This window comes from Podarcis pityusensis (genome assembly GCF_964106645.2).
Source record: "Podarcis pityusensis genome assembly, chromosome: 18".
Classification (NCBI taxonomy): domain Eukaryota; kingdom Metazoa; phylum Chordata; class Lepidosauria; order Squamata; family Lacertidae; genus Podarcis; species Podarcis pityusensis.
The window spans coordinates 6,593,809-6,621,755 of record NC_138043.1 but is presented as its reverse complement, the minus strand read 5'-3'; the positions used below and the strand labels follow the sequence as shown (position 1 = coordinate 6,621,755).

The window sequence follows — 27,947 nt, the reverse complement described above, 5'->3', positions numbered from 1 at the left end:
TAGCAGCCACTGATAGCTGGATCAGGCCGGTGGTCCATCTACTCAAGTATCCTGTTCTCACATTGGCCAGTCAGATACCTGTAAGAAACCAGCAAACAGAACCTGAGCATAATAATAATAATAATAATAATAGTCAGTTTTATTGCACATAGCCAAAGGCTGCCGCAATGCACACAGAATCATTCAACAATTAAAAGAAAATATACTGGATTGATACAAAAGACTTAAAACATTTACATTATCAAAACATTACGTACTCTAAACAGAGCTATAAAAGTGCAGTGGTACCTCGGGTTAAGTACTTAATTCGTTCCGGGGGTCCGTTCTTAACCTGAAACTGTTCTTAACCTGAAGCACCACTTTAGCTAATGGGGCCCCCCTGCTGCTGCCGCGCCGCCGGAGCACAATTTCTGTTCTCATGCTGAAGCAAAGTTCTTAACCCAAGGTACTATTTCTGGGTTAGCAGAGTCTGTAACCTGAAGCGTATGTAACCTAAAGCGTATGTAACCCGAGGTACCGCTGTACCCCAATATACAAATCAAGACATTAAACAATAAAATTCATAAGCTAAAATCATCACATGGCCGCTAACATATCAAAAAGCATTGTCAAGGCGATCTGGCTGCGACATCAGTCACCCCATTGATTGCCAGGGTTGATTCGGCTGATTCAGCGGGTGTCCCCTTCCTCCCTCACCGCTCCATGTGCATTCCTCCCGAAGCTTCGCGCTCCGTGGAAGAGGGCGACCATCCCAGATAGAAGGAGTGTACCGTTTTTCAGTCAAGGGTATACGATGCCTGCGCTCCCCTGATAGAACCTCCAAGCAAAGTCAAGGTCCATTTGTAGGAATAATAATAATTTTATTATTTTTACACTGCCCATCTGGCTGGGTTTCCCCAGCCATTCTGGGCAGCTTCCCACAAATAAAAAAGCATAATAAAACATCAGGCATTAAGAACTTCCCTAAACAGGGCTGCCTTCAGGTGTCTTCTAAAAGTCAGATAGTTGTTTATTTCCTTGACATCTGGTGAGAGGGCATTCCACTGGGCAGGTGCCACTACCGAGAAGGCCCTCTGCCTGGTTCCCTGTTACCTCACCTCTCGCAGTGAGAGAACCGCCAGAAGGCCCTCGGAGCTGGACCTCTGTGTCTGGGCTGGATGATTGGGGTGGAGACACTCCTTCAGGTCTACTGGGCTGAGGCTGTTTAGGGCTTTCAAGGTCAGCACCAACACTTTGAATTGTGCTCAGAAACATCCTGGGAGCCAATGTAGGTCTTTCAGGACCAGTGTTATATGGTCCCGGCGGCTGCTCCCAGTCACCAGTCTGGCAGCCACATTCTTGGTTGTTATTTCTGAGTTACCTTCAAAGGTAGCCCCACGAAGAGCACTTTGCAGTAGTCCAAGCAGGAGATAACCAGAGCAGGGACCACTCTGGTAAGACAGTGTGCGGACGGGCAGGGTCTCAACCAGCATACCAGATGGTGCTCGTAGATTCATCACTGCCCTCCTGGGTTTTCCAGCAACAGGAATTTGGAGGCATATTCAGACTACATTATAAGTCCCTGCCTCTTTCGTTTGTTCTTGCGACCATGTTGATGGTCAATAATAATAATAATAATAATTTATTTCTATGCCACCTATCTGAGCAGGTTGCCCCAGCCACTCTGGGTGGCTGCCAACAAAAAATAGTAAAAAATACAAAACTTCCCTGAACAGCTTTATATTTTTAAGAAAAGAATCTCAGAGTGGTTACAAACATACCTCAAAGCGTCAGATAAATCCAGAATAAAACGTCGCTGAAGAAAGTATACTTTCAAAGCAATGCAATGAACAAAAAGCATTCTCTTAAAACGTTTTCAAAATAAAACATTATGAAGGAAGTCGAATGCAGAATGGACATTGAACGCAGCAAAGTTAACACACACACACACAAAAGTTTCGCTGAAATGTTTTGAAATGAAACATTGCTGAAGGTGGTCCCTGGCTTCTTCCACAGTCTCTGCTTTCGTAGCTGGAGTCAGTCCGGGTCCCACTCTCCCAGGCCAGGTAAGAAAAGCCTACAAGGCAAGGAGAGATCCTGCGAGACTCACAGCCAAAATTATGCCCAAGTCTCTCTTCTGGCAGGACCCTTGTGCCTTTTGTACGCAACATACACAAAGTTTGCATTTGAAGTCTTCTCCCATATCATATCCTGGCAAACAGAAGGGGAAGAAATGGAGGCAGTGAGAGATTTTACTTTCTTGGGCTCCATGATCACTGCAGATGGTGACAGCAGCCACGAAATTAAAAGACGCCTGCTTCTTGGGAGAAAAGCGATGACAAACCTGGACAGCATCTTAAAAAGCAGAGACATCACCTTGCCAACATAGGTCTGTATAGTAAAAGCTATGGTTTTCCCAGTAGTGATGTATGGAAGTGAGAGCTGGACCATAAAGAAGGCTGATCGCCGAAGAATGGATGCTTTTGAATTCTGGTGCTGGAAGGAGACTCTTGAGGGTCCCATGGACTGCGAGAAGGTCAAACCAATCCATTTTTAAGGAAATCAGCCCTGAGCGCTCACTGGAATGACAGATCCTGAAGCTGAGGCTCCAAGACTTTGGCCACCTCAGGAGAAGAGAAGACTCCCTGGAAAAGACCCTGATGTTGGGAAAGATGGAGGGCACAAGGAGAAGGGGACGACAGAGGACGAGATGGTGGGACAGTGTTCTCGAAGCTACCAGCATGAGTTTGACCAAACTGCGGGAGGCAGTGGAAGACAGGAGTGCCTGGCGTGCTCTGGTCCAGGGGGTCACGAAGAGGCGGACACGACTAAACGACTAAACAACAACAACCCATATCACAGCCTCTGCGCCTGTGGGATTTCTGCCTGCAGTGCTGTAAGATGCTACACGTAACACTAGCACCAGGAGTTATCTCCGGAGTAGAAAGGAATGCTATAAAGAAGGTTGCCTCTGAGCATAAGCAGAGTGGCGTTTCCACACTTCCCTGCACTCCACAATTTATCTGTGTCTCTGGGCAGACTCGAGAGTTGCAGTTTCCACCCGAATCATAAGCACGTGTTTACTCAAAAGTAAGTCCCGCTGTTTTCAAGAGGGGAGCTACTCCCAGGGAGATTTTGCCAAGGAATCCAACAGGGCTTACTGCGAACTAAAGGAGGCATAGGATTGCAATTTAAGATTCTCCGCTTTTTTTGCTTATCAGCTTCACAGTTGTATCAGGAACCATTTTTTAAACTTGATTTTTCAGCAAGAGGGAATGCCAGCAATGCCGTGTCATTCAGCAGGCTGGGAACCCTCCCGCCCCCAAGAAAATGAAGCTGCGAGGGGTTTGCTGCCCCGGTTGGATTTCTGCCTGCCTACAGAAGATCGCAACGTCGGCTCCGAATTCGCCCACTTCCACTTTCATTTCCTCCAGCGGGGGTGGAGTTTCACTTCGCTCGTTTTGAACCAAACTTTCAGGAACCGGAGGGAAAAATCGCCTTCTCCCCCACCCTTCCCCCTCTAACCCCACCCACATTCCGGAGCTCACATGATGCCTGTTTGCTCCTGATTGCAGACAGCGAGGAAGGGGAGTCACTCCGGAGTATATTAAGAGGTGGGCGCGGACGTGTCTCTTACAGTTGCTGGAGCTGAAACTCCGCCGGACCCATCAGGTGAGCTGAAAGACTTTATAGTTTCTTTCTTTCTTTCCCAATTTGGGTCAGATACTTCGAGAGCAATGGTTTCACTATCCATCTCTTCTTTTAATGCTATTTCTGAGTCAGTATTTATAGGGCTGTAGCTGGATTTGAAATATTTAGCTGCTTACCGCAAGTTTTGGGGTGATGGCCAGCTTTTTAATTATTATCTCAAAGTCTAGGGATGTAACAGCTTGCTTAGTCGAGGTGTGCTTAAATCGCATTTCCCTGCCTCCACGAAATGCTGGGAACTGTAGCTCATAGGGAGCTATAATTAACAGCATGCTTTGCAAACTAAAGTTCCCCGGATTTTGGGGGTTGGGGTTAAATGTGCTTTCAGTGTGGGGGAATGAATGAGTAGGGCTTAAAGAGTAAAGCAGAGGCAAAAAAGCACCCTCTTTTCACGTATAGTATTTTAGAGTTGGAAGAGACCCCCAACGGTCATCTAGTCTAACCCCCTGGAATGCAGGAATCTCAACTGAAGCCCATCAATTGAATTTTATTACAGTGGTACCTCGGGTTAAGTACTTAATTCGTTCCGGAGGTCCGTACTTAACCTGAAACTGTTCTTAACCTGAAGCACCACTTTAGCTAATGGGGTCTCCTGCTGCCGCCGCGCTGCCGGAACACAATTTCTGTTCTCATCCTGATGCAAAGTTCTTAACCTGAAGCACTATGTCTGGGTTAGCAGAGTCTGTAACCTGAAGCGTATGTAACCCGAGGCACCACTGTATTTCGGTCACAGACCAGTTCCAGCCCACATACAATATCAAGGAAGTCATAGAACACGATAGGGATACATTTGAGTTTGCAATTAGGTATAACAGGGACAATAGATATAGCAACAGTTAAAAAAATATATAAATTAAAACTTAGTCACTAACATATAACCTAAAATGATCATTTAAGGCCTTAATCATTATGATAGCACAGCATGTTCCCTAAGTTTTATGGCAATCGAACAGAATTTGGCTACCCTTAAAGTGATCTCAGGATCCTTGTCCTCTACCAGGGATTTTAGACATTGAAGTTCAGATTCATTTGGAGATTTTTGCATAGCAGGGGTAATAAATACGGAGCGTATAACCCCGTAGAAACGGCAGCGTAACAAGGCATGAAACAGTTTCTACCTCCATCAAACCGCAGGGAGAGCGCTCTCAAGTGACCTGGAATGAGACCTTGGGCTGTTACGATTAGTAATTAGGTTAAGGTAAAGGGACCCCTGACCGTTAGGTCCAGTCGCAGCCGACTCTGGGGTTGCGGCACTCATCTCGCTTTACTGGCCAAGGGAACCGGCGTACAGCTTCCGGGTCATGTGGCCAGCAGGACTGAGCCGCTTCTGGAGAACCAGAGCAGCGCACGGAAACGCCGTTTACCTTCCCGCCGGAGCGGTACCTATTTATCTACTTGCGCTTTGACGTGCTTTTGAACTGCTAGGTTGGCAGGAGCAGGGACCAAGCAACGGGAGCTCACCCCGTCATTGCGGGGATTCGAACCGCCGACCTTCTGATTGGCAAGTCCTAGGCTCTGTGGTTTAACCCACAGCGCCACCTGCGTCCCATATAATTAGTAATTACTCACTGACAAATGTTAACACCAGCTCAAAACAGCTTGCCATCTCAGAAATAAGGCATAAGGATCCCGAATGCCTTGGTACTAAGATGTTTTGGCTCCTGAACGCCGCAAACCCTGATATTAAAAACACAATCAAACATCAGACGTTAAAAATCTCCCTAAACAGGGCTGCCTTCAGGTGTCTTCTAAAAGTCAGATACAGTGGTACCTCGGTTTACGAACTTAATCCGTTCCGGAAGTACGTTCTTAAACCGAAGCCATTCTTAAACCGAAGCGCGCTTTCTCTAATGAGGCCTCCCACCGCCGGTGCCCTTCCACCGTTCGGATTCTGTTCTTGGACCGAGGTAAACTTTGCAAACCGGGACACTACTTCCGGTTTTGCGGAGTTCGTAAACCGAATCGTTCGTCAACAGGACTGTTCTTAAACCAAGGTGCCACTGTAGTTGTTTATTCCCTTGACATGTTCCACAGGGCGGGCGCCACCACCGAGAAGGCCCTCTGCCTGGTTCCCTGCAACCTCGCTTCTCGCAGGGAGGGAACCGCCCGAAGACCCTCGGAGCTGGACCTCAGTTGTCCGGGCTGGACAATGGGGGTGGCTGCAATTGCTTTGTTAAACGTTGGCTATCTGGTTCATCTGTGATGGGTTTTGTCTCTCCAAAGAGAAGTGTGTGATGTCGAAACAGCTCTGCTTGAGTAAATGGTGGGGAGTCTTGCAAAATTTATCTTTTTTGGGTGAAGGTTGCAGTCCTTCACATCCCAGAAAATGTGGCAAGGGTAGTCGTCTAGGCGTACGGCTTTGACTTGCCAAACAAAGAACCTCTGAGTTGGAGGTTGTTTGGCAAGCCAGCCCACCTCCCAAAAGCAAAGGATTCTTGAGAGCCTTTATACAGAGTCAGGCCATTGGGTCTTACGACACCCAATGGCATCAACTCTCCAGGGTTCGAGGCCGCAACTGGGGATGTCTGGATTCGAACTCGTGACCTTCGGCGTCCAAAGCCAATTCTGCTCCGCTGAGCTTACAGCACTTCTACAGGACTCCTGAGTGGCTCGCAACTGATTCATCGCCATTCGGAGTCTGTTAGGTTCAGTACTCAAATCAAATCATATAGAGCCAGGCTGGAAAACAGAGTTGGCATTTTGCAATAAATAAAATAAAATAAAATAAAATCCCAGTGCCAGATTGAAGACCTCTGCTCCAAACAGGGTGGATTTGATTTAAATCAAATCGATTTAAACCACAATTTAAATCACTAGTCTGTAAAACTTGATTTGGATCCTTAATTTTTTTACAGAAAGACTCCTTCTTGCTGGTACAACCTTGAATATTTCCAACCAGATGAAGGTTTCGTTTTTGGAACAATAACTTTTCAGAGTGGTTTTTACAGTTATATCAAAAATTACTGATTTGGTTATACTATTAGAAATACATAGATGACGAAATTATTGCGAGGTTTAATAAGTTGACTGTTTATACTTGGGCAACTTTTCTGCTGTACTTTGTTGGAAGGAGAAAAGCAATCATTCCTTTCATAGCAATTTAAACAATTTATTTAACTAAAACAGTAACATTATAGCAAAGGTATCCATGTTTGTTAACATGTTTTTTTAAAAAAAACGTAGACTGAGTTTTAGCACACGTGAAAAACTTAAGACAAATCCTTATTTCCTGATGAATAGCCTTTGGACTGTAATGTAACTTAAAGAGAAAATCTTTTTGCTCCAAAAGCATTTTATTTTAAAAATCCAGTTTTTTAAAAGACAGATTTAATTTTTTTTAAAAAATCCGATTGTAAAAATTTATTTATTGATTTTTATCTACCCTGACTCCAAAGCACATCTTTCCCCATGTGGTGCACAGATTTGCAACTCAGAAACCTTGAGCCAAGTCCAGCCGCACGGCCTTGTTCGCTGTCAAGGAAAAGAGGGGGGGTGTCTTTATTTTCTTTTTGCAAAGAGACTTGTAAGCAGCCCGTGACAAAGGCAGACGTGATTCTTCCCCCATCCCGAATCGACCTTCTGAGCTGCTAATCGCACGTGGCTGCCTTATCTCCCAGCCTCCAACCAGGGAATGTCTTTGTGGCCCTGGATTTTACCCCCAAGATTATCTCTGTATGTGTGACTCAAGAGAGTTTCTTATTCCTTCTTAGCTGCAAGAATGTCGTCCTCAGAAGGTGATGCTGCCGCCTCTACAGTAACCGAAGAACAAGACCCGAAAGTAAGTGGCTGGTTTTGTTTTTCCCAACGATTTGTCTCTCCAGTATACCTGAAGGAGCGTCTCCACCCCCATCGTTCTGCCCGGACACTGAGGTCCAGCGCCAAGGGCCTTCTGGCGGTTCCCTCACTGAGAGAGGCCAAGTTACAGGGAACCAGGCAGAGGGCCTTCTCGGTAGTGGCGCCCTCCCTGTGGAACGCCCTCCCATCAGATGTCAAAGCAATAAACAACTACCTGACATTCAGAAGACATCTGAAGGCAGCCCTGTTCAGGGAAGTTTTTAATATGTGACATTTTAGTGTATTTTTCATCTTTGTTGGAAGCCGCTCAGAGTGGGATGGGTGGGGTACAAATAATAAATTATTATTATTATTATTATTATTATTATTATTATTATTATTATTATTTTGTGTAGTTCAACTTTCTTATAATTTCTGTTTGGTATGTTGTTATAAACAAAATCTGCCCTTCTTCCCTTATGGGGTATCCAAGAGCCTATATAGAGTCCTTAAGTGGGTTCCCTATCGGTAGGAGAAAATAACAGAGGCCAACCAGAGAATATTGAGAAGCAAAGCAGCTAGTAAGCCGGATCTTTATTGATCTGTTGCAACAGGGTGCTCCCCCCACACACAGGAAAGGAGGAGGACACAGAACCAAGGTACGCTTGCCCTTATATAGACATTTTAAAATCCCTGCCCTGGAGCTCCAGACCACCCCCAGAAACATCATACCTGCATCACAGAAAAGGTGATCTACAACAGAAATCTGAGTGCGTTGTTTTATCTCCTGTCTGGCAGGTTACCTGTTAATGGTCACTTGATTGGATTGCCTGGGGAGCTTGGCCAGTCTTTTGTAATGATAAATACTTAGTTCCTGAGCCAGGTCACAGGCTCACCCTATTCATACACAGACATACCCTTAAAACAGGATTTGTGAACGAAAAGACAATGGGGAGGCTTTTCCATGTTGTAGCTTTTCCTGTCTGCCAGGTTATCTGATAATGCCTTATCTCAGGGGTCAGCAAACTTTTTCAGCAGGGGGCCAGTCCACTGTCCCTCAGACCTTGTGGGGGGCCGGACTATATTTTGAACACAAAAAAAAAATCAATGAATTCCTGTGCCCCACAAATAACCCAGAGATGCATTTTAAATAAAAGGACACATTCTGCTCATGTAAAAACACGCTGATTCCCGGACCATCCGTGGGCCGGATTTAGAAGGCGATTGGGCCAGATCCGGCCCCCGGGCCTTAGTTTGCCTACCCATGCCTTATCTGATTGCCTTTCCTGGTAGTCTGGCCATTCCTTTGAGATGGTGATTACCCAATTCCTGAGACAATGGGACGGTTCCCTCACCCCCTCCCTTCCTTGCAGAGAAAACATTTGGTCAGTTGGGGAGTCAAAATGGTTTCAGGACGGTCTTCCTGTGCTGATCTGTGTACGTGTTTGGTTGGTACATTTATGAACATTTATTATATATACAGTGGTACCTCGTGTTAAGTACTTAATTCGTTCCAGAGGTCAGTTCTTAACCTGAAACTGTTCTTAACCTGAAGCACCACTTTAGCTAATGGGGCCTCCCACTTCTGCTGTGCCGCCGCCGCGCGATTTCTGTTCTCATCCTGAAGCAAAGTTCTTAACCTGAGATAATATTTCTGGGTTAGCGGAGTCTGTAACCTGAAGCGTATGTAACCTGAAGCATATGTAACCTGAGGTACCACTGTATAAGACCTTGTCTAGACATATTACAATGTCTAGTTCTCTATTTCCTCCAAAAAGCTCAAGGCAGCGACTCTCCCCCTCCCTCCCCTCTGTTTATCCTTCCCGAAAACCTTCTGAGGATGATTTTGGCTGAGGGACAGTCCCTGGCCCCAAAGACCCCCACTGAGTTTCCTGGCTTGAGTGCGAGAGTTGAACCCGGGTCCCCTAGTCGGGCACTCTGACCGCTGTACCACACTGCCCTCCCATCAAATGCCAGTGAGGGGTTACTTGGCAGATCCTTGCAAAAATTTCCCACGGCCCAGAACAGGTTTGGCGGCAAGGTCTAAGAGGGTCAGAGTTCGAAATGCGTGCGGGAGACGGCATTCGGATATTCCCCAGAAACAATGGGGGCTACTCTAAAGAGCAGAAAGCTTTAATAATAATAATTATTTATTATTTTTACCCCGCCCATCTGGCTGGGTTTCCCCAGCCACTCTGGGCGGCTTCCACAAAGACCAAAAATACACTAATATGTCAAACATTAAAAACTTCACTGAACAGGGCTGCCTTGAGATGTCTTCTGAATGTCAGGTAGTTGTTTATCTCTTTGACATCTGGTGGGAGGGTGTTCCACAGGGAGGGCACCACTACCGAGAAGGCCCTCTGCCTGGTTCCCTGTAGCTTTGCTTCTCTCAGTGAGGGAACCGCCAGAAGGCCCTCGGCGCTGGACCTCAGTGACAGGGTAGAACGATGGAGGTGGAGATGCTCCTTCAGGTATACTGGGCCGAGGTCGTTTAGGGCTTTCAAGGTCAGCACCAACACTTTGAATTGTGCTCGGAAACATACTGGGAGCCAATGTAGGTCTTTCAAGACCGGTGTTATGTGGTCTCGGCGGCCGCTCCCAGTCCCCAGTCTAGCTGCCGCATTCTGGATTAAGCGCTGGAGGTTGGCGTTTCAAAATCTCTGCTCAAATGCGATTGCAGCAAAGTGGCACAAAGGCAGCCCCATCTCACAGGAGCAAAAGTCAAGTGCTTGGATTGGCTTGTTTCCAAAGAATTGCATTCAATGGGCTGCATTCCCAACCCTCCCCAGGCCTGACCGTCTTGCGGAGCGAAGCTGAAATAATGAAACTGTCTGGTTCTACTTAGTACCAAAGGTCAGCACCGAAACTTTGAATTGTACTTGGCAATGGCAGCCAAGGAGCAGATTGATAGGAGCACATCTGCAAACATTTAAAGCGCATTACTGCGGACTGTAAGGGACGCGGGTGGCGATGTGGGTTAAACCACAGACCCTAGGACTTGCCGATCAGAAGGTCGGCGGTTCGAATCCCCGCGACGGGGTGAGCTCCCATTGCTCAGTCCCTGCTCCTGCCAACCTAGCAGTTCGAAAGCACATCAAAGTGCAAGTAGATAACTAGGTACCGCTCCGGCGGGAAGGTAAACGGCGTTTCCGTGCACTGCTCTGGTTCGCCAGAAGTGGCTTAGTCATGCTGGCCACATGACCCAGAAGCTGTACACCGGCTCCATCAGCCAATAAAGCGAGATGAGCGCGCAACCCCAGAGTCAGCCACGACTGAACCTAATGCTCAGGGGTCCCTTTACCTTTACCTTTTTACTGTGGACTGTAGTTAACTCTCTCTTCCCAAGAACTGAAATTCCCAGCTCCTTTAAACTACAGTTCCCAGGAATCTTTGCCGGCAGGGGGAGACAGAAGTCGTGTGTTTTAAACGCACATTGGATGTGCTTAAATGTATGTTCTGTTGCGTTGCCAGTTGAGGGACCTCCAAGCGCAGCTGGTGTTTTAATATTTTTGTGTGTGATAATTTTATTATTAGAACCCTGCCCATCTGACTGGGTTGGCCCAGCCACTCTGGGAGGCTTCCAGCATATACAATAACACAATCGAACATGAAACATTAAAAAAAAATCCCTATGCAGGGCTGCCATGAGGTGTCTTCTAAAGTTCTTCAGAGCTTTGCCAGTTTACAGTGTCATTAGCCTGACTAGCCAGCAGTGACTTGTAGTTCATAGACAGCAAATGATCCCATTGTGAGGTCAGCTGGCCCGAGAGATGACAGTGACTGTCTTCGGCTTGAGTCAGGATTCGAACTCAGGACGGTCTAATCGCTGTACACGCATGACAGCACATTTTTTATTTTTATATTTTTTATTACCGTATTTTTCGCTCTATAAGACGCACCAGACCGCAAGACGCACCTAGTTTTTGGAGGAGGAAAACAAGAAAAAAAAAATATTCTGAATCTCAGAAGCCAGAACAGCAAGAGAGGGATCACTGTGCCGCGAAAGCAGCAATCCCTCTTGCTGTTCTGGCTTCTGGGATAGCTGCGCAGCCTGCATTCGCTCCATAAGACGCACACACATTTCCCCTTACTTTTTAGGAGGGAAAAAGTGAGTCTTATAGAGCAAAAAATACGGTAATTTTTATTGAAGTTTTTATCTCTACAAAATTAACAGAAAGAAAGAAACGTTTCTTTCGCATGATAGCGCAATTGTCTTTCGTCTGCCCATCGACCTGCGAGCCACACTGCCCCGGTTAACCGCAATTTCTAGTTTTTCTGCAACTTTTATTGAGGGGCAAACGCCATGCCGAAATTCAGAACGCCAAATCTTCGGCAGCTGTGGGCTCCTGCGGAGAACTAAACTGCTCTTTTTAATCCCCCTTTCTGGCTTCTACGTTCAGAGGCTCACAAATGGACTAGAGGCCAGAGTTCGAATCACGCTGCGTCATGAAACTCATGACTCCCATGCTATCTCTCACCCCAACCTACTTTATGAGGTGAAATGTCCAGGTTGCACAATCAGCTTTGATTTATTCGTTTGTTTGCAAGGGGACTGAATTGTGACAACCCAGACTTCTGCTGTGGCAGCGCTGGAGAAACTTCCTTTGCACTGGTTTCCTTTTGCAGAATCTCTTGTCTCAGATAATATTATTATTAATAATAATAAATTAATAATTTATTATTTATACCCCGCCCATCTGGCTGAGTTTCCCCAGCCACTCTGGGCGGCTCCCAATCAAGTGTTAAAAACAATACAGCGTTAAATATTAAACACTTCCCTGAACAGGGCTGCCTTCAGATGTCTTTTAAAGATAGGATAGCTGCTTATTTCCTTCACATCTGAAGAGAGGGTTTTCCACAGGGCGGGCGCCACTACCGAGAGGGCCCTCTTCCTGGTTCCCTATAGCTTTGCTTCTTGCAATGAGGGAACCGCCAGAAGCCCCTCAGCGCTGGATCTCAGTGTCCAGGGTGGACGATGGGGGTGGAGACGCTCCTTCAGGGATACCGGACTGTTTAGGGCTTTCAAGGTCAGCACCAACACTTTGAATTGTGCTCGGAAACGTACTGGGAGCCAATGCAGATCTCTCAGAACCGGTGTTATGTGGTCCCAGCGGCCACTCCCAGTCACCAGTCTAGCTGCCGCATTCTGGATTAATTGCAGTTTCCGGGTCACCTTGAAAGGTAGCCCCACGTAGAGCGCATTGCAGTAGTCCAAGTGGGAGATAACTAGAGCATGGACCACTCTGGCGAGACCGTACACAGACAGGGAGGGTCTCATCCTGCGTACCAGATGGAGCTGGTAAACAGCCACCCTGGACACAGAATTAACCTGTGCCTCCATGGACAGCTGTGAGTCCAAAATGACTCCCAGGCTGCGCACCTGGTCCTTCAGGGGCACAGTTGCCCCATTCAGGACCAGGGAATCCCCCACACCCACCTGCCCCCTGTCCCCCAAAAACAGTACTTCTGTCTTGTCAGGATTCAACCTCAATCTCAATCTCAATCTTCCCTCATTGAAGCCGCTAAGACCCACGGAACCCCACCTGTCCTCGTGGAATCATAGTCAGAAGGGACCCTAAGGGGCATCTATTCGTATTTCCCAAAGGATTACCAACAAATAATAACCGCATCTCCCGCAAAAGCCCTGAGTTTATATATCTTCCATTCTTTTTCTCCTCCGCCCCCAACCCAAAAAACCCCGGTCAGAATGTAGCAGGCAGGGTCTTGATGAATCTAGTTTCACCTCTTTCCATACTTTAGCGCAATTGTTCGGGGAAGGGGCTGCGGTCTTTGTGTGTTAACCAAATACCCAAATACGCCAACTTTTCCCCACCCCAATGCCCGTTTTGTTTTGCAAATTTTTTGGCCCGGATTTTAGTTTTATCTTCGTTTATATAGAAAACCAGCTAAGTCTCCAGATTGTTTTATCTCCCTTCTTACCTGAGATAGTGAGATCCAGCGCCAAGGGCCTTCTGGTGGTTCCCTCATTGTGAGAAATGAGGTTACAGGGAACCAGGCAGAGGGCCTTCTCGGTGGTAGCGCCCGCCCTCTGGAATGCCCTCCCTTCAGATGTGAAGGAAATAAGCAGCTATCTTATCTTTAAAATACATCTGAAAGCAGGGAAGTTTTTAATATTTAATGCTGTATTGTTTTTAACACTCGATTGGGAGCCAGCCAGAGTGGCTGGGGAAATTCAGTCAGATGGGCAGGGTATAAATAATAAATTATTATTATTATTATAGGGACGCGGGCCTAGGACTTGCCGATCAGAAGGTTGGTGGTTCGAATCCCCGCAACGGGGTGAGCTCCCGTTGCTCGGTCCCTGCTCCTGCCAACCTAGCAGTTCGAAAGCACGTCAAAGTGCAAGTAGATAAATAGGTACCGCTCCGGCGGGAAGGTAAACGGCGTTTCCGTGCGCTGCTCTGGTTCGCCAGAAGTGGCTTAGTCCTGCTGGCCACATGACCCGGAAGCTGTAGGTCGGCTCCCTCGGCCAATAAAGCGAGATGAGCGCCTCAATCCCAGAGTCGGTCACGACTGGACCTAATGGTCAGGGGTCCCTTTACCTATTGTTATTATTATATTTTATTTACCGTCTTATTTATTGTTATTATTTTTATTTTATTTACCGTCTTTGTATTTCCCAAAGCTTGATCAATAAATAATAACCGTGTCGCCCGCAAAAGCCCTAAGTTTATATATCTGTGTTTATATCTTCCATTCTTTTTCTCCTCCTGGTCAGAATGTCGCGGGCAGGGTAGCCAACCTCCCACTGGTCAGTTCCGCCTACAACATGGTCTCTGCGGCGTATACATCCACGAAGGAAAGCCATCCCTATGTGAAATCCGTCTGCGACGTGGCTGAGAAAGGCGTCAAGACCATTGCTTCGGCGGCTGCCAGCGGCGCTCAGCCCATCTTGAGCAAACTCGAGCCCCAGAGTGAGTGGCCTGCCCAGTTTCCAGGGATGGCGGGGGGGTTTGCCAGGGGCGGGGGGGTGTTTTTCCATCCTGCTTGCTCTGGTTGTAATGATGCATTTTGCATTTCTGCTGTGTTTTGGAGGCAAACAGGAGACCTTGCCTTGATAATAATAATAATAATAATAATAATACCGTATTTTTCGCTCTATAGGACGCACTTTTTCCCCTCCAAAAATGAAGGGGAAATGTGTGTGCGTCCTATGGAGCGAATGCAGGCTTTCCCGGGCTTCCTGCAGCTCCGCGCCACCCTCCCGATCCCGGCGCGAAGCCGCGCGGGGCTGCGGAGGGTGGCGCGGAGCTGCCTGCGCCCCAGGGCTTCCTGCAGCTCCGCGCCACCCTCCCGATCCCGGCGCGAAGCCGCGCGGGGCTGCGGAGGGTGGCGCGGAGCTGCCTGCGCCCCAGGGCTTCCTGCAGCTCCGCGCCACCCTCCCGATCCCGGCGCGAAGCCGCGCGGGGCTGCGGAGGGTGGCGCGGAGCTGCCTGCGCCCCAGGGCTTCCTGCAGCTCCGCGCCACCCTCCCGATCCCGGCGCGAAGCCGCGCGGGGCTGCGGAGGGTGGCGCGGAGCTGCCTGCGCCCCAGGGCTTCCTGCAGCTCCGCGCCACCCTCCCGATCCCGGCGCGAAGCCGCGCGGGGCTGCGGAGGGTGGCGCGGAGCTGCCTGCGCCCCAGGGCTTCCTGCAGCTCCGCGCCACCCTCCCGATCCCGGCGCGAAGCCGCGCGGGGCTCCGGAGGGTGGCGCGGAGCTGCCTGCGCCCCAGGGCTTCCTGCAGCTCCGCGCCACCCTCCCGATCCCGGCGCGAAGCCGCGCGGGGCTCCGGAGGGTGGCGCGGAGCTGCCTGCGCCCCAGGGCTTCCTGCAGCTCCGCGCCACCCTCCCGATCCCGGCGCGAAGCCGCGCGGGGCTCCGGAGGGTGGCGCGGAGCTGCCTGCGCCCCAGGGCTTCCTGCAGCTCCGCGCCACCCTCCCGGTCCCGGCGCGAAGCCGCGCGGGGCTCCGGAGGGTGGCGCGGAGCTGCCTGCGCCCCAGGGCTTCCTGCAGCTCCGCGCCACCCTCCCGATCCCGGTGTGAAGCCGCGCGGGGCTCGGCAGGGTGGCGCGGAGCTGCCTGCATTCCGAAGCCTGGTGCGCACTGAAGAGCGCGCCCAGGTTTCGCGCACCTCTCCACAAGCCTGGGGAGACCGGCTCGGTTCCCTAGGCTTGCGGATAGCAGGCTGTTCTGGGGGCTGGGTCGGGGGAAGCTCGGGCTTCCCCCGCGCCTGCCCCGTGCCTGGGGGGGGAATTTTTTTCCTTCCCCCCCCCCAAAAAATAGGTACCTTGAACGCACCTTGTTTTAGAGGGAGAGAACAAGAAAAAAATTTTTTTCCCTGTTCTCCCCCTCCTATGATCCGGTGCGTCCTATGGTCCGGTGCGTCCAATGGTGCGAAAAATACGGTAATACCGTAAAATGAATGAATGAATGGAACTGGGACTTAAATGAATGAATGAATGGAACTGGTTTCCTGTAACCTCACTTCTCGCAGGGAGGGAACCCCCAGAAGGCCCTCGGAGCTGGACCTCAGGGTCCCCTCTGTGAGATGCCCTCCCATCAGATAACAAGGAGATGGGTAAAGCTACAACCTTTAGAAGACATCTGAAGGCAGCCCTCTATAGGGAAGCTTTGTAACATTTAATGTTTTATTATGCTTTTATATGTTGGAAGCTGCCCAGAGTGGCCAGAGCAACCCAGTCAGATGGGCGGGGTACAAATAAATAATAATTATTATTATTAATTAAGAATGTGAAAAGGTGTGGGGAAAGGAAAGTATACTATATCGCCGAAAGAATTAACAATTACAATTCCATATATTCTTCTCTAATATATAGATATTATTGCTATTATTCCTCATTCAGTTTCATCAGCCAACGAGTTTGCCTGCAAAGGGCTGGACAAGTTGGAGGAAAACCTGCCGATTCTTCAACAGCCCACCGATAAGGTAAATAGAGACGTCCTTCCTGGAGGGCAGGATTCACTGTTCCCTCTTCACACGTCCAGGGAATTCTGCAATGTGTATTAACACTGCAACGTCCTGGCTGGGTTAAACAAGTTAGGGAAGCATCCCAGGGAGAGATTAAGGCGGCAGACTGCAGACTTGCTGTTTGTTTTAAGTGCATGCTAGTAAAAATGTGAACATCAGGCCACCAATTTATTGTTTAAAGGTAAAGGTAAAGGGACCCCTGACCATTAGGTCCAGTCGTGGCCGGCTCTGGGGTTGCGGCGCTCATCTCGCTTTACTGGCCGAGGGAGCCGGCGTACAGCTTCCGGGTCATGTGGCCAGCATGACTAAGCCGCTTCTGGCAAACCAGAGCAGTGCAAGGAAACGCTGTTTACCTTCCCGCTGGAGTGGTACCTACTTGCACTTTGACGTGCTTTCGAACTGTTGGGTTGGCAGGAGCAGGGACCGAGCAATGGGAGCTCACCCCGTCGCGGGGATTCGAACCACCGACCTTCTGATCAGCAAGCCCTAGGCTCTGTGGTTTAACCCACAGCGCCACCCGCGCCTATCTGGCTGGGCTTCCCCAGCCACTCTGGGTGCGGCTCCCAGCAGAATATTAAAAGCGCAATAAAACATACGGAACTGCCACACTCCTTAGAGGTCTCCTACAAGTCTCCAGATGCGTTTCAAACGAATGGGTTAGACTAGAAAGGGGGATGATGAGAGTGGAGGCTTATATCCACCTAACATCAATCCACAAATGGCTGACATTGAATCTGCTCCCCCGAGGAATAGCCCCACTGATCCTCTGCGACCAGCTCCAGTCAGGCTGGCAGACAGCAGTCCTGAACACCCTCCAGAAACTGGGTTTTGCCCCTCAAGCCCTTCTAAGTCTGGTCTTGAACCTGGCAAAAGCCATGGTCAGGCAAAGAATCATAGACACCGAGAGAGAACAGGACTGCTCAAGGTGCCCCGACTATAAAATTTGAGAAATTGAGAGAGATATAGCCGCACTGGCAACATATCTCTTCTTTCTCGTATCCAAAAATGCAAGAAGGGCCTTTACACTCGCCAGAAGCTCGGCTCTGCCCTCGCCCGTCCTTTAAAGGATCCTTTTAAAAAGTCCCATATGCTCTGAGATTTTGCGCCTGTTCATTGGGGGAGATAGGAAGCCCAGAGCACTTGTTCTTTAGATGTCCCTTTTAGGAAGAGGCATGGAGTGAGACCATTGATCCCCTGCTGGTGAGGCTCGCTGACCTCCCGGCAAAGCAAAAATGTGACCTTTTCCTGTTAGGCAAAGATCATAAGACGACCCGGATGGTCGCCAGATTCTGTGTAGGCGCAGACCATCTCCCGACCCAAACTAGTTTAAGAAAATCCCCAAACTTGGTTCCATCGGTGACTCTGGGTCATCTCTCTGCTTTAGCTTATCTTAAAGTTTTAAGTGTCTATACGCTTATCGCATTTATAAATTTTAAATTTATCGTTGTACATTGTTTTATCCCTTCTGGGATTGTACCCCCAAGTGCGTTTTATAAGCTGGTCTCCGACCGTAATAAATTATCTATCTATCTATCTATCTATCTATCTATCTATCATACGAAACTGTCCTCTAGATCATTTCAGGCACCAAAGATTTGGTGACCTCCACCATGACAGGAGCCAAGGACGCCATCAGCAGCACGGTCTCGGGTGCGAAGGACGCCGTTGCCAGCACCGTGACCGGGATGGTGGATCGAACCAAGGAGGCGGTCCAGGGGGGCGTTGAGATGACCAGGTCCGCGGTGGCCAGCGGAGTCAACACAGTGATGGGCTCTTCTGTGGGGCAGATGGTGACCAGCGGTGTGGATGCTGTGCTGGGGAAATCGGAACAGCTGGTGGACCACTACCTTCCCATGACGGATGAGGAGCTGGGTGAGGCCCTGCACGCTTTCAGTTTTCCACAGAGTTGGAAAAGACCCTGGCGGTCATCTAGACCAACCCGGGAAGAGTTGCTGGGTTGTCTCCCAAGGCTGACAATCTCAGCAAGCAGGGGTTATGGGGCAACTCGCCTGCGACCTAGGGTTTCTAAAATGGGCTTTGTTTAGTGCTCCTGGGAGAGCCCCGAAATTCTTAACAATAGCCCTGCGAGGGAGACCGCTTCCGTCTCCATAGAGCAGTGATAGTAATAATTTATTACTAATACCCTGCCCATCTGGCTGGGTTTCCCCAGCCACTCTGGGCGGCTCCCAACAGAATATTAAAAATACAACAAAACATCAAACATTAAAAGCTTCCCTAAACAGGGCTGCCTTCAGATGTCTTCTAAAAGTCTGGTAGTTGTTTATCTCCTTGAAATCTGGTGGGAGGGCGTTCCACAGGGAGGGCGCCACCACCGAGAAGGCCCTCTGCCTGGCTCCCTGTAACTTGGCTTCTCGCAGCAAGGGAACCACCAGAAGGCCCTCAGAGCTGGACCTCAGTGTCTGGGCAGAACGATGGAGGTGGAGACGCTCCTTCAGGTATACTGAATTAAAGCTGAATACATTACTTCTGGTCAGTGAGTCACTATAGCTGCCGGAGAGCTGTGAAAATTCAAGTCCCAGGCTTTTTAGACTCATCTACCCATGTACTAGGGACGCCAGTGGCGCTGTGGGTTAAACCACAGAGCCTAGGGCTTGCCGATCAGAAGGTCGGCGGTTCGAATCCCCACGACGGGGTGAGCTCCCGTCGCTCGGTCCCTGCTCCTGCCATCCTAGCAGTTCGAAAGCACGTCAAAGTGCAAGTAGATAAATAGGTACCACTCCGGCGGGAAGGTAAACAGCGTTTCCTTGCACTGCTCTGGTTCGCCAGAAGCGGCTTAGTCCTGCTGGCCACATGACCCGGAAGCTGTACGCCGGCTCCCTCGGCCAGTAAAGCGAGATGAGCGCCGCAACCCCAGAGTCGGCCACGACTGGACCTAATGGTCAGGGGTCCCTTTACCTTTACCTTTTTACCCATGTACAGTGGTACCTCGGGTTAAGAACTTAATTCGTTCTGGAGATCCGTTCTTAACCTGAAACTGTTCTTAACTTGAGGTACCACTTTAGCTAATCGGGTCTGCTGCTGCCACCACTGCACGATTTCTGTTCTCATCCTGAAGCAAGGTTCTTAACCCGAGGTACTATTTCTGGGTTAGCAGAGTCTGTAACCTGAAGCGTATGTAACCCAAGGTACCACTGTACTATTTGAAATGCAAGTGGAGCAAATGTGGATCCCCCCCCCCCCGCTCTCCTACCCCCCTAGGGTTTCGCCTCAGGTGCCAAACTGTCTCTGGCCGGCCCTGAAGGGTTTCCAAGAAGACATTGAATTCTCTTGGGTTTTCTCCTAGCTAAGCTGGCCACCACCGTCGAGGGTTTTGAAATCGCCACCGTGGAGCAGCAGAAAGAGCAGAGGAGCTACTTTGTGCGCCTGGGGTCTCTCTCGGCCAAGGTCCGCCACCGAGCCTACCAACACTCTCTGGGCAAGCTGAGGGATGCCAAGCAAAGCACCCAAGATGCCCTCTCCCAGCTGCACCAAACCATCGAGCTGGTAAGAAGCATTCTGGGTAGAGCAAGGAGATGGGGCAGCCCAGATATTGCTGGGCTCACAACTCCCACCGGGGTCCCAGCCTGCATCAATGGTTAGGGGAGGGGTGGCGGTAGTTTGTTTATTTATTTCCTAAATTTATACACCTCTTGGTTGTGAAAACTGCAACCTCCAAAGCCGTTTGCAGAAAGCTGGAACGCTAAGAAGAGAGAGAACACAACAATGTTCTTTTTTTTTTTTAAAATGATATTAAAGTTTCAAAAAATACAAGAAATACAAAATACAGAAAAAAGAATAAAGTTTTTAAAATATAACAGAAAAGTAAAGAATAAAAAAGAAACATACAAAATAAAACAGTTAAAAAGACATTAATTTTCCATAACCTATCTTCCCTACACTTATTTCCCCGGACCTCCTCATACCTCCCTTTTTTGTATTCCAGTTCAGTTTGTTAGTTCAGCAAATCCTTACCATTAAGCTTTTACCCAATTGTAAACCTTTTTTCATATCTCTTAAAGCATTACAGCTAAAAACCTCTTAGTTTCTATCCAACATCCTTCTAAGATTCCTTAATTTTACAATATTTCTGTAAATAGTCTTTAAATTTCTTCCAGTCTTCTTTCACCGACTCTTCTCCCTGGTCTCGGATTCTGCCAGTCATTTCCGCCAGTTCCATGTAGTCAGAGAACACAACAATGTTCAGCTCTTGCAAGATTTTTCTTAATAATACTAATACTAATAATAATTTATTATTTATACCCCACCCATCTGGCTGGGCTTCCCCAGCCGCTCTGGGCGGCTTCCCAAAAAATATTAAAATACTGTAATACATTAAACATTAAAAGCTTCCCTAAACAGGGCTGCCTTCAGATGTCTTCTAAAAGTCTGGTAGTTGTTGTTCTTTTTGACATCTGGTGGGAGGGCGTTCCACAGGGCGGGTGCCACCACCGAGAAGGCCCTCTGCCTGGTTCCCTGTAACTTGGCTTCTCACAGTGAGGGAACAGCCAGAAGGCCCTCGGTGCTGGACCTCAGTGTCCGGGCAGAACGATGGAGGTGGAGACGCTCCTTCAGGTATACTGGACCGAGGCTGGTGTACTGGACCGAACCCAGTGTCTTAAAGCCTGCTATAAGTTTGGAGGATTGTGTTCAGTTGCTTGGAGTAAACCCATTGGAATCAATCAGCTAGTTAGTGGCCGTTGACTTCAGTGCGTTGAATATGACCTGGATTTTTTTTATATAAAAAATTGAAATAATTTTTATATGATTTTACAAGTGTAGAGTTGTAACAATGCAAAATGCATATCCGTGTTTGGAGATTTCTCTGAATCTCTAGGCTTCCCACCTTTCCCCTCCATGGGTCTTGTTATAAACCTTTTCAACTGCGTATTATTTCATCATCCAAATTTTATGTCTCTCCATTTTATCTATAGTGTCTTCTACATTACAGGTGCTATTGCAATCCTGATAATGTTCTCATCTGCTTACAGCGGTATCTCAAGTGCCGTATTTTTCGCTCTATAAGACGCACCAGACCACAAGACGCACCTAGTTTTTGGAGGAGGAAAACAAGAAAAAAAATATTCTGAATCTCAGAAGCCAGAACAGCAAGAGGGATCGCTGCGCAGCGAAAGCAGCAATCGTTTTTGCTGTTCTGGCTTATGGGATAGCTGCGCAGCCTGCATTCGCTCCATAAGACGCACACACATTTCCCCTTACTTTTTAGGAGGGAAAAAGTGAGTCTTATAGAGCAAAAAATACAGTAAATTTAAAAAAAAAATCCCATTCTTCATTGAAGTTTTAGTCTTCTTGGTTCCTTGCGCTTCCTGGTCAGTTTTGCCATTTTGGCATAATCCAATAGCTTAGTTCGCCATTTTCCCCTGGTAGGAACTTTGTCTTCTTTCCATCTCTGGGCTAATAACATCCGCAAGGCTGTCGTCGCGTACATAAAAAGCCTTTTCTGCTCCTTTGAGATCTCGATACCTACAAATCCTAATGAAAAAGCTTCTGGGTTGTTGTTGTTTTTTATATAAAAGTTATTTTAAACATTTTTTCCAATTCATTGTACAGTCGTACCTCGGATCCCAAACGCCTTGGCTCCCGAACAAATCGGCTGCCAAACAATCAAAAACCAGAATTGAGTGTTCCGGTTTTCAAACAATTTTTGGAAGCCGAACGTCCAACGCGGCTTCTGATTGGCTGCCAGAGCTTCCTGCAGCCAATCAGAAGCTGTGCTTTGGTTTCCAAATGTTTAGGAAGTCGAACGGACTTCCGGAACGGATTCCGTTCGACTTTGGAGGTACGACTGTATATCATTTCCCAGAATGCTTTGACATCTTTCTGCGGGGCCTGCAAGACAAAGCTGTTCTGCCTGGCCTTTGGTTTGGACTCAGTCTGACCCTTATGTTTCCCTCCCCTTATGGTTTTGATCTATGGGCTACTTTTAAAATGAGGCTGTATTTTAAATTGCATTTTAACCTGTATTTTAAATTGGTCCCCCCCCCCCCATTATGTTTTTATTGTAATTTTACCAGTGTTAGCTGCCCTGAGCCCAGCTCTGACCGGGGAGGGTGGAGTATAAATAAAATTTATTATTATTATTATTATTACCTTACACACCCACAACATATGGTAAAAGGTGCCTGGAAACTATTCTGTGAAAAGAGTCTCAAGGCTGCAAAAGGGGCTGCTGTTGATTGTCTTCTTCTGAGCCAGTGTGGTGTAGTGGTTGAGAGCAGTGGACTCGTAATCTGGGGAACTGGGTTCGCTTCCCCGCTCCTCCACCTGCAGCTGCTGGGTGACCTTGGGCTAGTCACACTTCTCTGAAGTCTCTCAGCCCCACTCACCTCACAGAGTGTTAGTTGTGGGGAAGGAAGGGAAAGGAGAATGTTAGCCGCTTTGAAACTCCTTAAAGGTAAAGGGACCCCTGACCATTCGGTCCGGTCGTGGCCGACTCTGGGGTTGCGGCGCTCATCTCGCTTTATTGGCCGAGGGAGCCGGCGTACAGCTTCCGGGTCATGTGGCCAGCATGACTAAGCTGCTTCTGGAGAACCAGAGCAGCGCACGGAAATGCCATTTACCTTCCCGCCGGAGTGGTACCTATTTATCTATTTGCACTTTGACGTGCTTTCGAACTGCTAGGTGGGCAGGAGCAGGGACCGAGCAACAGGAGCTCACCCCGTTGCGGGGATTCGAACCGCTGACCTTCTGATCGGCAAGCCCTAGGCTTTGTGGTTTAACCCACAGCGCCACCCGCGTCCCTTTGAGACTCCTTAGGGTAGTGATAAAGCGGGATATCAAATCTAAACTACTCTTCTTCTTCTTCTTCTTCTTCTTCTTCTTCTGTCCTCCCAGATGGAGCATGTCAAACAAGGCATGGATCAGAAGATCCAAAGTGGTCAGGAGAAGGTTCACCAGATGTGGAAGCAATGGAGTCAGAAGCAGTCCCCCGAGCTGAGCCAGAAGAACATCCCTGAGCCTGAGGTAAGTCGCTTTTGGAAGGTCCCCGCCGTGTGTCCCAGCCTTTTGCAAAACCTTGACGTGCTCTTGCTCTCTTCCAGCAGATGGAGACCCAAGCCTTGGAGGTCTCCCGCGGCCTGGCCCAGCAGATTCAGTCGGCCACCATGACGTTGGTCTCCAACCTCCAAGGCCTCCCGGCCAGCCTCCAGGAAAAAGTGGGCCTCCTCCGCCAGAACGCTGAGGAGCTCCGCGTGGCCTTTGTGTCCGCCAATTCCTTCCGTGACCTCTCCAGCACCATCTTGGCCCAGAGCAGGGAGAAGGCCTCCAAACTCCGCGAGCTGACGGACGAGTTGATGGACCACGTGGTGCACAACGCCCCCCTGTCTTGGCTGGTGGGACCCTTTGCTGCGTCCGGCAAGGCGGAGGAAGAGGAAATAGAGATGCAGCAGTAGCGTATAAGAGTGCCAGACCCTTTTAAAAATAATCCTTTTATTTTTCGCTCTGTTAGATGCACTGGACGATTGGACGGACCTACTTTTTAGGGGAGGCTCCCCGCTCACCTGGGGAGACTTCATTCCATGGCTAAGCCAGAAGCTAGAACAGCCAGCGGGATCCCGCTCACTGTCCTAGCTTCCTCTTTAGCCGCACGTAGCCTTCATCCCTTCCCGGGAGAGGCTGCGCGTGGCTAAGGCTCCCCCCAGAGCCGCGCTCCCTTTAAAGAGTGTGCGGAGTGTGTGTGCGGCTCTTGGGGGCTTTTCCCTGAGGAGGGAGAAGGGCTTGGAGAAAAGCCCCCAAGGCCCGCACACACACTCCACGCGCCTCTTTAAAGGGAGCGCTGAGCAGAGCCTCCCGCCTGCTTTCACTGCATAAGAACCACACACATTTCCCCTTCCTTTTTAGGAGGGGGAAAGTGCGTCTTACAGAGCGAAAAATACGGTATATATATTTGTTCCCAGCATCTAGGCAGGCCTTGAACCAAAGAGAAGACCCAACTCTAGGACACGTCCATTTCGTTCTAGAGCAGTAAATTTGAGAGGGAGTGTTTTGAGGGGTTGCTGTTTTTGCCTCTCTCTTCAGCTTAGCTGAAAAGTCATCTTGGACTCAACTCCTTGCGCTTTTCTGTGCCCAAAGAAGGAGTACTTCTTGCTGAGGGGTGGGCCATGGGGTGGACCACAACCTAGTTAAGAGCAAATCCCATTTTCTTCTCCTTTCCTCCCAAAATACTTTCCTCTAAGTAAAGCTTAATTGACTGATCCTAAATCTCAAGCCAACGGAATATTTGGGTGGAGGTGAAATGGGATTGCTTCCTCTCAGCCATCCGTGTGTCCCTTAAAGCCTGTATTGTGTATGTTTCTTGTATGGAATTTGTCCCACGACTTCCTCCTAGCTCCACGTGTCACATTATGTACACTCTGTGCCTTGATTCGTAAATAAAACACTTGTCGCATTGAAAACACGAGCCGTCTTGAATGAGCAGGGAGGTGGGCAGCAGTCTTGCTGGGTCAACAATCCGTAGGGGCCACCTGTGAGGTCCTTTGGCGGACTTGCTGGCACCTCCAACTTCCCATGGACTCCTGGGGGAGGTGGAATAGTGAGGAATAGAACCTTGATGGCGGATGACATAAGGTGGGAAAGATCCTGCGTGCAGTTCAGCATGAAGTTGGCTGAACTGTGGAAACTGGAGGAAGTTGAGGAGTTGGACCAGCCCAGAAAATGTCATAAACGTGTGGGGAATCTTAAGGATTGTAGGAAAGGGTATATTAAGTATTATCCTCTAGTGAGTGATGTAGCAGAGTAGATTCCCCTCAATATAGCTGGAAGCTAGTTTGGAGATTCGGGAGGACCTTAACAAATAAAATGGCAACCCCATTTTATCAATATCAAATTACAATACCCATCCAAATATAAATCAACTATACAACCCATTGAGGGACGCGGGTGGCGCTGTGTGTTAAACCACAGAGCCTAGGACTTGCCGATCAGAAGGTCGGCGGTTCGAATCCCCGCGACGGGGTGAGCTCCCGTTGCTCGGTCCCTGCTCCTGCCCACCTCGTTTTGACGTTCGAAAGCACGTCAAAGTGCAAGTAGATAAATAGGTACCACTCCGGCGGGAAGGTAAACGGCGTTTCCGTGCTCTGCTCTGGTTCGCCAGAAGCGGCTTAGTCCTGCTGGCCACTTAACCCGGAAGCTGTACGCCGGCTCCCTCAGCCAATAAAATGAGTTGAGCGCCACAACCCCAGAGTCAGTCACGACTTGACCTAATGGTCAGGGGTCCCTTTACCTTTTTATACCTTTTATACAACCAATTATACATTTTGAGTGACTTCCCATGTGCTGGGTTTCGGGGTGCAAAGTTCTTATTTCTTCCTCCTTTCAAGATCTTAGTTAATCCAATTGCATTCAGTCCTGCTTTTAGTCCCTCATCAACAGCTACTGATTTCTTGACCTCCATTCATGTTGAGATATTTAATAACAAAAGTATTCCCTTTATTTCTTAATTTCTATTGCTTGCTCTTTATCCTTTCCTTCTTTTTAGATTGTTTGGACATTTATTGTATTTTACGTTAAAAGTTTTTGATAAAAATCTGATTTAAAAAGAAAGAAAACGCCCAAGTACAATGCAGCTATATGTTGGCTCAACGTGGCAAAAATTTAGACAACTCTCCACAAAGACCTGGGACACGGCTGGCGCTGTGGGTTAAACCACAGATCCTAGGACATGTCGATCAGAAAGTTGGCGGTTCAAATCCCCGCAATGACAGGGTGAGCTCCCGTTGCTCGGTCCCTGCTCCTGCCAACCTAGCAGTTTGAAAGCATGTCAAAGTGCAAGTAGATAAATAGGTACCGCTCCGGCGGGAAGGTAAACGGCGTTTCCATGCGCTGCTCTGGTTCGCCAGAAGCGGCTTAGTCATGCTGGCCACATGACCCGGAAGCTGTACGCCAGCTCCCTCGGCCAATAAAGTGAGATGAGCACCGCAACCCCAGAGTCGGCCACGACTGGACCTAATGGTCAGGGGTCCTTTACCTTTACCTTCCCACAATGACCAGGCATGGGGCATCTTCTTCAGTCGGGAAGTTCCATTTGTATCCTGGCCATGGGCAACTTTCCAGGAGCTGTATAAGTTAGTGCCAGGTGGGCAGAATGTGACTCTGGACCTGTTATACGTTCAAGGTATACGTTCAACATTTTCTGCATACACACGCTTCCATCCAAGTTAAGCAAGGTGCATTCTCAAGAGTTCGGGAGCACATTCCCAGCAGGCGAAAACAACTCACTGGGGTGTGTGAATTCACCCATTTGGGTTTCTGGTTCAAATTTCCCCAACCTTCAGTTCAGTTTGCAGTTTCCACTTCAGTTTTGTGGATCTTTCCATTAAGGTCCTCCTGAAAGTTCGTTGGCGCGTTTCTCCCAATCTTCACGCTTTTGTACGCAGTTCTGCCTAACATGCACATTCTGTGCAAAGCAAGGCTCGCGGGTATAAAATGGATGCCTTCTTAAATGTCGTTTTCGCTCATATGCATTTTTATGCATACTTGACCCCAGTACGGTATATTGCAACACGTTACAGTGGTACCTCGGGTTACAAACACTTCAGGTTACGGACTCCGCTAACCCGGACGTAGTACCTAGGGTTAAGAACTTTGACCCATGATGAGAACAGAAATTGCGCAGCGGGAGGCCCCATTAGCTAAAGTGGTACCTCAGGTTAAGAACGGTTTCAGGTTAAGAATGAATTCCGGAACGAATTAAGTTCATAACCAGAGGTACCACTGTAGATGTCTGGAGAACAGCATTGCAAAATTCAGAGAAGTGTGAGTTTTGAAAGAGGTCTGCGTTTCAGTTTGGGGTAAGTGTGAACTTGAAATATGGGATAGTATTGAGTTTCTTCCCATCCCTGTGTGTGGAGCACGGCCGCTGAGGAGGCCTGAGATACAGAATTGTCCATAATGCACTGGGACAAAAACCCCACCCCCCATAAAAATGTCTTATTCAGTGACTCTTAACCTTTTTAAGGACACGGACCCCTTTGGAAATCTGATGAAAGCAAGCGACCCCACACTCACCAAGGCAATGGGCGTAAATACACAACATTTTTGCATACTGTTTATTTTATTGTATTGTGGTGGGGATTTGCCCAGATTACAGACTCCCATAGACTGTAGCATAAGAAATGCTTGTCTACTGAATTCTTCCATTTGAGTTGTTTTACCCATGGTGATGTAACCTATCACAGTCATTAATAATAGTGATAATTCAATAATAATAAGGCCAGGCCTCCCCAGCCATTCTGGGCGGCTCCCAACAGAATATTAAAAACAGGATAAAGCACCAAACATTAAAATGCCTTCTAAAAGCCAGGTGGCTGTTTATTTCCTTGACATCTGATGGGAGGGCGTTCCACAGGGAGAGCGCCACCACCAAGAAGGCCCTCTGCCTGGTTCCCTATAACCTCGCTTCTCGCAGGGAGGGAACAGCCAGAAGACCCTTCAAGCTGGACCTCAGTGTCCAGGCTGGACGATGGGGGTGGAGACGCTCCT

At 48.6% G+C, this 27,947-nt stretch overlaps 1 protein-coding gene across 4 annotated transcripts in view; it reads left to right on the top strand.

Moving 5' to 3' along the window:
• Window positions 1-24,862, top strand: part of LOC308467360 (perilipin-3-like) — a 44,052-nt gene extending 19,190 nt beyond the window's left edge. The window contains exons 1-8 of one of the 4 annotated variants that reach the window (XM_080989038.1): window positions 3,483-3,651; window positions 7,398-7,465; window positions 14,204-14,399; window positions 16,327-16,409; window positions 18,026-18,323; window positions 19,756-19,955; window positions 23,304-23,432; window positions 23,513-24,862. In XM_080989038.1, coding sequence (XP_080845164.1) covers window positions 7,406-7,465; window positions 14,204-14,399; window positions 16,327-16,409; window positions 18,026-18,323; window positions 19,756-19,955; window positions 23,304-23,432; window positions 23,513-23,860 — 1,314 coding nt within the window. In that variant the 5' untranslated portion in view covers window positions 3,483-3,651; window positions 7,398-7,405 and the 3' untranslated portion in view covers window positions 23,861-24,862. Of the gene's footprint in view, window positions 1-3,482; window positions 3,652-7,397; window positions 7,466-14,203; window positions 14,400-16,326; window positions 16,410-18,025; window positions 18,324-19,755; window positions 19,956-23,303; window positions 23,433-23,509 lie in introns of those variants that run through there. The other 3 variants (XM_080989036.1, XM_080989037.1, XM_080989035.1) reach the window with 3 other exon arrangements.
• The last annotated feature ends 3,085 nt before the right edge of the window (window positions 24,863-27,947 follow it).